Source organism: Chenopodium album, chromosome 4 (assembly GCF_948465745.1).
Source record: "Chenopodium album chromosome 4, dcCheAlbu1.1, whole genome shotgun sequence".
Lineage (NCBI taxonomy): Eukaryota > Viridiplantae > Streptophyta > Magnoliopsida > Caryophyllales > Amaranthaceae > Chenopodium > Chenopodium album.
Genome location: NC_137837.1, coordinates 4,538,600 through 4,550,052, shown reverse-complemented (window position 1 = coordinate 4,550,052; position 11,453 = coordinate 4,538,600). Strand labels below are relative to the sequence as shown.

General features: G+C 35.5%; 1 protein-coding gene across 1 annotated transcript; it reads left to right on the top strand.

The window, feature by feature from the left end:
• Positions 1-4,616: 4,616 nt before the first annotated feature.
• On the top strand, positions 4,617-10,663 carry LOC145628642 (zinc finger CCCH domain-containing protein 3-like). The gene is made up of 6 exons (XM_081680995.1): positions 4,617-4,797; positions 4,887-4,945; positions 5,595-5,682; positions 6,060-6,101; positions 6,279-6,408; positions 10,105-10,663. Exons 1-5 carry the CDS (start codon positions 4,659-4,661, stop codon positions 6,386-6,388), a joined length of 438 nt encoding a protein of 145 aa, XP_081537121.1. The 5' UTR covers positions 4,617-4,658; the 3' UTR covers positions 6,389-6,408; positions 10,105-10,663.
• Positions 10,664-11,453: the final 790 nt, after the last annotated feature.

Sequence of the window (11,453 nt, the reverse complement as noted above, 5' to 3'; positions counted from 1 at the left end):
GACTGAATATGACTTTTTTTTTTTTTTTTTTTTTTTTTTTTTTTTTTTTTTTTACTATGGTTTATATTTCTAACTGGTTGTAATTTATCACTGAAAGTAACAGCCAACCTTAATCGGAAGTGTATGTTGTGATATAGAATTATGGTTCAATGGTTGCGCCTCACTTTTTTTTGTCATTCGTAATATAATGAACAAATGACTTGGTAAGAAGCTTGGATTAACATACTCGACAAATAAGAAGGCACTGCTTGTGTAATGTCAAATAAGGTTTTATTAACATAGCTCTATTTGTCCTTGGTGTATCAAAGTTGTTCATTTGTTGATAAAGCAATGAATAGAGAACAATGGATGTTGTGACTAGCATTTTTTGTTCAGAAATCAGGCGGGTATTCAGTAACAAACTAGGGAGATGGTTAGAAGTGCCTTTCTTATTTCTTTAAGTTCAAAGATTGCAAACTCTTAAGATCATTCAAGGGGAATCAAAGGTTACTAGTCGCATCTACTTTGGACTGGACTGAATTTTACCTGAAACTTGAAATTGGCTAGTTAGCTCAGAATTAGTTCTTGCCTGAAGGCCAAATAACGAAAAATCGCATACGCCTTGAATGGTGAATTAGTTATAAATCTATATTGTACCTGTAATTTCAGAAGTCCTGGCGCATGTATTACGGAGTATGTAACATATGACACTAAAATAACTAAAATAACGAAGTAATACGGAGTACTATTTCTTAAATTTTTAGATGTGCTTAAAATGAATAACTTGCTAGAAGTTTACAATTCACAGTTTCCCCCCCTGCTTATAAACATATTTATAATTAAGAATATGGTAAATTTCCAATTTAAAACCAACCCGAAATATAAACCACAGTAATTTAAGTTCAGAGACTCTTGTAAGAACCTATCAGTAATTGTGAAGTACATTCAGACTTAGCTCAAATGAAACAGATTCACTATTTCTCATCACATACACCAGCAGTATACTACAATCGAAGTGAAGCCCATATAGCCATTACAAATCTACAATCTAACTATGAAGAGATAAAATACAATTAATTCGCGAAGAACAAAGAAAATGAACATGCATGCTGTCCACCAAGAGAAGCAAGAGAAAGTGAGCAAGTTCCATATTAATAGCCTCTGAGCCAGCAATTCTTTTCTGCACTGTATCAATCAGAGAGCTAAACTGACAGTTCTAATCTCTTTATTTCTTCCACATATAGAGCATAAAAAATCAGGATGTTTCTATCTTTTTCTGTGACAATAAAAAAGAGTGTTTACAAATCCAACAGTCTGTGCTTTGTGTGATAGAACCAGAAACTAAACCAGAAAATCAGCTAACTATCCAGCAAAATTTAATCAAGTACGATAAGTTTCCAAAATCACTAAGCCATTTTTCATAAGCTAAGGATCAAAACAATAATTTGAAGACCAGCATGTCTGGTAAGATGGTAACAAATGAAATTGCTAACAGGCCGACATCAGCTTAAGGACAAGCTAGCCTAGGATAACAGACATGCAGCAGAGTTGATATTCAAATCTGGAACGTGAAATAGGAAACAAAAATTCATACCATTCACAAATGGTTTTGCGTTTTCAGACCACAATGGAGGTACATCTCTCAGCATCAACAGTAAATTTGATATCCAAGGTCTAAACTATCCAATCATAGGAAACTTATTATTCATTTGATAAACTTTTGAAGCAAGCCCTAGGAAGTATCACTTGAGTTATTGGAAGAACAGAGGTCAACAAATAATGAAAGTGGGCGCATCAGCTTCAAAGCCTTTGCTAACCATAAGATCACGATAGTATAATGCCTTGGAAAAGTCATTATTGAGAACATATCCTCTGATGAGTGTGTTGTAGGTAATAGCATTGGGTAAACAACCATCTTTTTCCATTTTATTCAAAATATCAACAGCTTCATTCATCAACCCCTTCTTGCAAAAGCCTTTAACCAATACAGTGTATGTCTTACGATTAGGCTGCAGACCCTTTGACACAAGATCAGAGAAGAATTTTGCTGCATCTTCAAGTTGCCCAGCCTCACACAAGCTGTCCATTAGGATAGTGTAAGTGACAATAGTAGGCTTGATACCTTTATCCTCCATATTTTCAAGTAGTGCCACTGCCTCATCAAGCTGTTTACTTTTACATAGGCCATCAAGCAATGAACTATACGTGACAAGATTTGGAGTAACTCCGTGAACTTGCATATCTGTGAAAAACTGGCGTGCAAGTGTAAGTCTATTGGCTTTACACAAGCCATCAATAAGGGTGTTATAGGTTACAACACCTGGTGTTATACCTTTCTGAAACATATTTTGTAATATAGTAAGAGCCTTGTCAACGTTTTTGAGCTTGACATATCCATTGATCATAGTATTCAAACTTCTAAGATTAGGCTCACAACCTTTTTGGGCCATGCTATCAAGTAGCTTTTCTGCATCTTGCATTTGACCACGCAAACAATAACCATCAAGTAAAGCAGTGTAAGTAATGATGTTTGGAGCTACACCTTTGTGAGTCATGATTCTTAAAATCCCTTGTGCTTCCTCAACATTACCATCTTTACAAAACATGTCAACCAGCATGTTGTAGGTCACAACAGTAGGTGTTATATTGCTCTTTAACATCTCAGTTAACAAACCCTTAGCCTCTACCCTGCATCCAGAATTGTAGAAGCCTCGAATCAAGGAGTTATAAGTGACAACATCGGGTTGAATGCCATTGGTTTTCATATCGGAGAACAGGTCGATAGCTTGTTGAAATAGCTTATCCTTACAAAGACTATCAATAATAGTACTATATATGACAAGGTCAGGCTTACAATAAGCGGCAGAATGCATTTTGGTAAGCAAAGAGAGAGCACTGGCATTGTCGCCGATACTACAAAGGCCTTTGAAAATAGTACCATAAGTAACAATTGTGGGTTGGAAACCTAAATTGATAATCTTATTCAACAATTGAGCAGCTAATGGAAGTTGATGACATTGGACATAGCCATTAATTAAGGTGGTAAGGATAATACAATCAGGGGGATAACCAAGCTTAAGACTTTTAGCAAGAAGAGAAAACCCGAAATCGATACAGCCCAAATGGCAGTAAGAATTAGCGAGAATACCAATAGAATGCATATCAGGTGGAATACCCAGTAATTCAAGGTGCCTGGAAAGAGAGATAATGGTGGAGTGAGGATGAAGGTGTTTCAATTTGGAAATGGCAGTCAATAACTGACTGAAAACGATGATAGAAGGAAGAGGGCGCAAACAAGTCAATTCATTGAAGAGAGATTGTGGATGTTTAAGATCGGAAAACCCTAATTTGCATTTTTCTCTAACAGAATTGAGAAATAGTTTACGGTCATCAATTGTTCTACTGGAAAAACAATAACGAAAATATAAAGGAAAGGAGGAAGAAAATAGGGAAAAAGGAGAAGTACCGCCATTAAAATGCAGAGCTTTAACCTTCATCTCTTTGTTCGTCTCAGCAATGAAGTAGAGTGATTGAGTGAAGGTGTTACTTCTACTTTTGTACTGTAAATAACAATTGTCCTAATTTTTTATAAAATACAGTAAAAAAAAAAAGGTTACATAATTTGGATCTTGTTAATGAACGGGCCGGATAAATTTTGATCCCCCCGTTCTTAAATACTTGCTTCATTTCTTGATGCGCGGAGTTTGAGAAATTGGACAAAGTAATAAAATATGGAGTTAGTGGGGTAGTTGAGAAAATAAAAAATTATAAAAAACAAAAGTAGTGGAAGAATAAGAGGAGTGAGAGTATTACGTTGGGTCCATTAAGTGTGAGAAATGAATTAAATATTGTAAAAGCTTTCCAAAAAAGGAAATGAAGCAAGTATTTAAAACGACCGAAAAAGGAAAGTAGAGCAAATATTTAAAAACGGAGGGAGTAGTAATTAAATCGGTACTTCCTTCGTTTTTTTTTTTATTTGCATCATTTGTGTTTGAGCGGAGTTTTAAAAGAATAAATTTGGTATAATATACAGAGTAATAATGTTAATGGATGAATAATTTATTATTCCGTAATTTATTATTTCTCTCTTAAAACCACACTCAAATAAATTATCATTTTTCTTTAAATGATCTCCACCACTCTCTCACATAATTTCACTTTCATGGTCACCACATTACTTTTACTCTATATCATACGAAGTATAATATAAAGTTTCATGCAAATAAAAAAATATCTAAAAAAATATCTATAAAAGGAAAGTGATGTAAATTAACATTAATTACTACGATTGATGTGTGTATTAATTTGGCAAAGTACACACATCAATCGTTGTAATTAATGTTAAATTTTAATTTACAAAGCACTCTGTAATCTTTTTATTTTTAGCTAACTTATCGGGTGTTTGTTAGCTTTTGGCATACTTCCTCCATTTTCTTTTAGATGCAACACACCTTTTAACGTAGTAATTAAGAAAGGTGGGATTTACATGATATAAAAAACTTATAAATAGGATGAGTGGTAGTTAGGAGTGTAATTTAATGGGTCATGCGCTTTAAATAAGGGATATATTATAATTTTCCCTAAAATAATGTGTTGCAAGTATTGTGACATTTCGAAAACGGAGGAAGTATAAAATTACATTATGACACTCACTCAAAACATTGTAGAGGAGAGAGAAAATGACGGTAGGAAAATACTACTGCGATTACTGCGACAAGGAATTCAAAGATACAGCGTCGGCAAGAAGGCGTCATCTTCAAGGTATTGCGCATCACCGCAATCGCAAACTATGGTACGATTCTCTCTCTCTTCCCCAAGGTATAATCTTTTCTCTCTAAAACAATCTCATTCTTCTTCTTCTTCGTCTAATTTTTCGCCATTTTTGTTTTAATTTCTCGGAATTACAGACCCTAATTTCACACAACAGAGTTTTGGTAATGGAGTCTGCAACCGCTTCCTCAGAACGGTACACTTGACTTTCATCAATTGTCTTTTAACAGCATTGTATGATATTGTGTTTGAGGTTTATTTTGTTAGCTTAATTATCCATTTTTTTTCCAATTATTGCTACAATTGTGATATTGTATTGAGTTATGTTATTCATTGGGTTAAAAACTTAAAATATTTGAGTGTTGTAGTTCTGGTTCATCCTAGGAATTCAGCAGGACTAATTAATTGATTAATTTGTGTTTGAGAGATGCATTGTATGCTATATTGCTATAGCATATACGAGCGTAGTAATCGTAATTTGTAAGGTGTTTCGAGTCGAGCAATGTCGTTTTCTGTTCTCGGAAGAATGAAGAATTTCTATGTACTGCATTTGATGTTTTTGTAATTGGTTGGTGAAGCCTGTAATTCTGTTTAGAGTAGTAACAATTGACTAAGTTAATCTAGACCTTAATTTTGAAGAATTATTCCAATGCTTCACTTGGGGAGTCAGTGTTCTGTAAGCCTGTACTCCTGGGCTTTCTTTGTTAAGGGGGGGTATTTCCCACTTAAATTTTCTGAGCTTTGATTGATTACGAAAATTGTTCTTTTGGAGCGTGTTTCCTGCAATAAAATGTATCCAATTTGAGATTGATTGGATTGTTCTAACTATTGTTTTAAATTTCAAGGGTTTTTGCCCGTACGGGGATTCTTGCAAATACCATCATCCCAAGCATAACTTGCAAGGTCCAATAACTCAGGGCCAGGGAACGCCTAGTAAGTTCCTTTTGCCACAGCTTTCTCCTGGTTCGTTTTCTTTTTTTTGTATTTCCTTGTACTGTGTTTGGCTGTCCTTCAGGAACTTTATTCTTATCGCAACTTCTTACAAGTATTGGAGTTATCTAGAAGTATTTAAATTGGATTCTTGAAGCTTTTCTGACTTGTTACTGGTCAGATTTATATATATACCATTCGAGAAGGCAGATGTATTAACAGCATTTGTATGGCGTTATAAATTGGAGACTCGAATTAATAGAGCTTTAATCCTAGGGGCCAAATACTTGTGAAATAGTTGGTGATGGTTGTTTTCATTATTTTGCGGCAAGTATGAATAGTCTCCCTCCCTAATACTCTGTACAACAAATTGGTGTCAGGTTTTGCTGAAAATTTGCAACCGCGTGTAGGAGGATTACAAGGTACAGTGAAGCTATACTGAGGGAAAACATTTTTGCATACCGTCCACCACTATCTGTCTAGCATAAAAGGCACAGCAATTAGCTCCTTGTGGCTAAGCCAATCTCTTTAAGCTTTCTAGTTATACTTGTGAACTCATGAACTATATGTTAGCATTGCTTATATTTTGTTACATGCAGGTCATGTTGCTAGCCAAAGCTTTGGGATGTCACTGGGGAATTTACCTCCATCATTGAGGCCTCCTCCTGAAGGAGGATATCCGCAACTACCTTTTGTTGATTGGGGATGAGCCATGAGTGGTTTTGTAAGGTATTTTTCTTAGATTGTCCATTTTATTTTTTTGCTAAATGTTGTGCAGCCTGTTCTGCATCATGGAGGTTGTTATGATGATAATAGGGAATCATAGGTGTGGAATTCTACGTGTAATAATTCTCTCCAAAAGAGAATTAAATTCAACCAATTACATCTCTAACTTCTAACAAGACAAAACTAATCTCATCTTTTAGAATAGTACAGTAACTCTTAGCACTTCTGCATGCCCTATATTAATCCTTGATGAAGAGGTCTATTAACGTCCCATAAGTTTATTTAGATAGAGATTTGGCATAGTAGTTATAGTAGTGGAAGAACTGATACCTATGTAATGAGATTATCAACCAACAAATCTATCCTACCACCATTAAACCCAATAAGAGATGAGGGGGAAGAATTGTCGTAGATGTTGATACAGTTGTCAGAATAAAACAAATTTGGTAGGTCTAATAAAAAACAAGGTAATTGGGGCTTACCCACAGGCAAAAGACAATGGCCGTTCTTACAGTTAGCTACGATGGATGTTAGGGTTTTGGAGGGAATAAAAGAGAGAAAGAGGGAGAGCAATAATTGTAAGAACTTCGATCCACCTAGCTCTGAGAAGAATTGGGGTCTGCTGATATCTGATAATCACCTTCGAGCTTTTTGAAGTCCTAGCGCCAAATCAGATGGCTGTAATAACTATATCTTTAAAGACAAATGTAAGAAATGTAGGTCCTTTAAGTTTGGCATTGAAATGCCCTATTTTCAGCCTAGTTAATGTATTGTGTGTGTTTCTAATGAATAATCAAATGAACATAACTAGGCCAAAGGCTAGCCCAGGTAGCTGTCCCATGGATCAGTGGATACGCCATTAGTACCATGGACCAGGCCAGGGAAAGTGTTACAATTTGGTCACTTCAAGGAGGCTGCACTTTGTGTCATCTTTGAGAGCTTTTTGAATGGCTGGTAGAAAATCTAGACTCAAAATCGCCTTCGAGTTAGAGAATCCATTTTGAAACATATAACCTGTGTTTGTTAGACTCTTTTGGTGGCTCTTGGTGATCTTAATAGATTAGGATGGATGTCTTTCTAGATCTTTCAATGGATTTTTGGGAACATAGATGGCATTATTCAACCTAAGCTGACTCTGATGAAGACCACCCCCACCCACCCCCCCCCCCCCCCCCTTTTTTTTTTTTTTTTTTTTTTTTCCAGGAGATTACTGAGGCAATTGTGGACCTGTGGGGAGCCTTGGGAAAAATCTGGACTGAAGGGTTTTTTTGTGCTCTTAAGCTACCTTCTGAGCTTGATTTAAATTGATATTCTATATGTATTACAGAGGAGTATACTTACCTTTGGTAGGTATTTTTGAAAGCTTAAATTCAAGTCTGTTGTATATTTCTTGTAGTGGATGATGGGTGAATCAAAGTCTTGGACGGAAACCTTATTAAACTACCCTACTCTGGTAGCATAGATGACTTAATACTGAAATTAGTTAACCATGGAAATAACATAAACACAATCTTAGGAATTCTCCTGTGGGATATCTTGAATGTAATGAAGCTATAGTGATAGACTCCCAAACAGCCTGTCCATGTTGCTAAAGATATTAGGAACTGTATATGACCAATGGGATTCTTGACAAAGCTCGGAGGGAAATTGTCTATTGTACCTAGAGGTATCTTAAATCTAGACTCCGTAGCATCCTCCAAATGAAACTAGCCTCCTTTAGTCTTTGGGTACTTAAAGTTACTGTATACTTTAATGGTGGCATCTTAAGCCTTGTTGTTTACAATCAAACCTGATGCCTTTAAAATCCATTTAAGCATTTCAGCAAATTGGGTACTTAAAGTTACTGTATACTTTAATGGTGGCATCTTAAGCCTTGTTGTTTACAATCAAACCTGATGCCTTTAAAATCCATTTATCCTGCAGCAAATTGTAAGCATTTCAGTATCTTACTCAGTTTGCACTGGAAATTCTATTCTATTATGAACATTACCTTTAACATACGAAGTATGTGACACATCTATGTTCTGTTGCATTTTTTTCATTGAAAATCCCCTCATGTTTATTACTACCCCCGTTTCGTATTAGTAGCAATGATTAGACATTTTCTACTCACGCTTTATGTCAAATCGTCGCAAATAATATGAAATGGAGGTAGTATAGTACACTTAGAGGGTGTAGTCGGGTTGTTCGGGTAGGGGTTCTTATTGGGTCAATTCAGGTCATTTTTGGGTAAGTCTCCTTCGGGTTGATTTTGGGTCAGTTCGGCTAATTTTCGGTTCTATTGTTTTAATGTCTATTTTAATATTAAATATTCAATATTAATTGTCAGGTCAGTTTTGGTCGGTTGGTCAAAATTTTGATTTTAGGTAGCATTTGGGTTTTGGGGTAAGGTAATCGGGTATGGACCGTATGTTCAACTTTTCCGGGTGTATGTTGCAAAGTAATATACTTTTTATAACTTTATTTGATTATGTTATTATCTCTATGTTGGTGGTGTTAATTGGTGAAATAATTTCTCATGCTTAAAATAAAATCCCAATCAATCAATCAATCAATCAATCAAAGCCTTAATCCCAAAAGTGGGGTCGGCTAACATGAACCAAATTTGATTATTCCGTGTAGTCATCAACATAAATCTTTCTCCTCCATCCCTTACGATCCAAAACTTCATCCTCACGTAAATCCATGCACTTCATATCCTTCCTCACTCCTTCCAACCAAGTCATCTTTGGTCTCCCTCTTCCTCGTTTAATCCCTCCATGGTCCCACTCTTCCACTCTTCGCACCGGTGCACCCTCGGGTCTCCGTCTTACATGTCCAAACCAACGCAGACGATTTTCCCTTAATTTATCTACAATGCCCGCCACACCTACTTTCTTGCGAATAACCTCATTTCTGATTCTATCTCTTAAAGTGTTTCCACACATCCACCTTAACATGCGCATTTCCGTAACCTCCATCTTTTTAATATGCTCTTTCTTAGAAGCCCAACATTCTGTACCATAGAGCAACACTGGTCTTATGGCAGTCCTGTAGAATTTTCCCTTCAACTTTAAGGGAATGCTGCGGTCGCATAACACTCCCGTGGCCGCTCTCCATTTAAGCCACCCTGACTTAATCCTGTGGGTCACGTCTTGATCAATGTCACCATTCTTCTGGATGATCGACCCTAGGTACTTAAAACATTCACTCATGGTCAAATCCTTTCCATCCAAACTCACCACTTCATTGCTTGTCCCCCTCTGAGTGCCAAAACGACATACCAAATATTCAGTCTTAAACCAATTCGGAGTAAGACTGAAAATGTTGGTGTTTATACATGTCAGCACCATAAAATCAATAATTCTCTTTATTAGACTTGGTTGAGCTGTATTATTGTGTAGTCATGAGACCCATAACGCTAGAGGCAGCCTAGTCTTGGGTTTTTATCTTCATACTTAAGATAGCATAGAAATGGATGTTTTGATCTCATCAGCAATGTCATGTGTATTCAATCCAATGACTATTCATTGGATGGATATGTTCTGAACTTAATATACTGGTTATCATCAATTAGAGATCAAGTAACTGTGATTTATGGTTGAAATGCTTGATGGTCACTTACTCTGATATTTATATTGCATATAGCTTGCTTTTTTCTTGCTTGTTGAGTATCCCAGAGTGCTGAAACTATATGCTTTATATTAATTTGACATTCAGCACAAATCCAATGTGGGAAGAACCATTTGCTCAGAAGAGGTTGAAATGGAGAGGCATAACCCGTGTGGAGCATGCTAGTGAAAGAAGCTGTTTGCAATTTGATGGCAACTGAATGAACCCACAGAGATAGAGACTTGGAAGAAAAGAGGTTAGGGGGACTATCCTATAGACTAGCTCATCTTTTTCTGCCATTCCTTCTATCAGTGGTTTACATGCCCATACTATCATCTCTTCTTGTATAATAGGTTATATCTTGTGTACATCCCATGCCCCTGCAGCCCTGCACACCCTTTGCCATTTCGATGTGGTTTCGTGTTATGTATTATAAGTTATGTAGACCATGGCCTATACATGTTTGTTATCTAACAATTTCATGTATGCCATGTGGGTTTTCATGCTGAACTATTATTTTTAAAATCTAGTGCTTGAAATAATGTATATTGGTGGCAGAATTATGTTCCATGTTATATGCTACCGTTCAGGGTTTCTCTTTCACTTCCTTTTAAAATGTAAACTTTTACAATTATTTATTCTATTATAAGCTAATCATGATTCAGAATTTTTTTGTTACAAAATACGAAGTATGTTAATTTGACAATATACTACGTATATAAAAATCATAAAATACGGTGATTACGGTCAAAGAATGAGTGAATAGGGTAAAAACTAAAAAGCATGAATGGGGCAAAAGAAGGAAGTATGACATGCTATTTTTGAAATTTTACTGTATATCTAGTACCATCAAAATATTTTTTCACTGTGAATTATTTGAATAATAATCGTAATTCATACTGTAATACAACTAGCCAGTTGTAACAAGATACTACATTCAACCCTTTTTTTTGGCCAATTTGTATACAAGCGCATTGGCAAAGGTATAATACTGATTGTACCATGCGCAAGATATATGTCATACAACCAATTGTATCTAGAAAATTGTCAAAATTTTTGACCACATAATTTTGCTTTTAAACTCATTCAAGTCGCTAATATTATCATCACCTACTATTCAACATAATTATTAAGTGAAGAATAAGGTTCAATCTTGTTTTCTTGTGTGACTTTTGTTTATGTGCAAAAGATTAAACCAACATTTTATTTATATAAGTGGGTACAGTTGTTTTAGCATAAGTGGGTATGATCTCAATTTTCTAGCATAAGTAGTGGGTATGAATGTATGATCTCATTTACTAGTATATACATTTTTTATTCAGTTCAGTATACATTTTTCTATTCAGTTCTATTTTCTTTATTCTATATATCCTTTTGACACTTTTTTTCTTCTTCTTTCAATTTATCTCTAATTCATTTGCTAGCTTAGTGTAGTAGTGAGTACTTAAATATAAGCG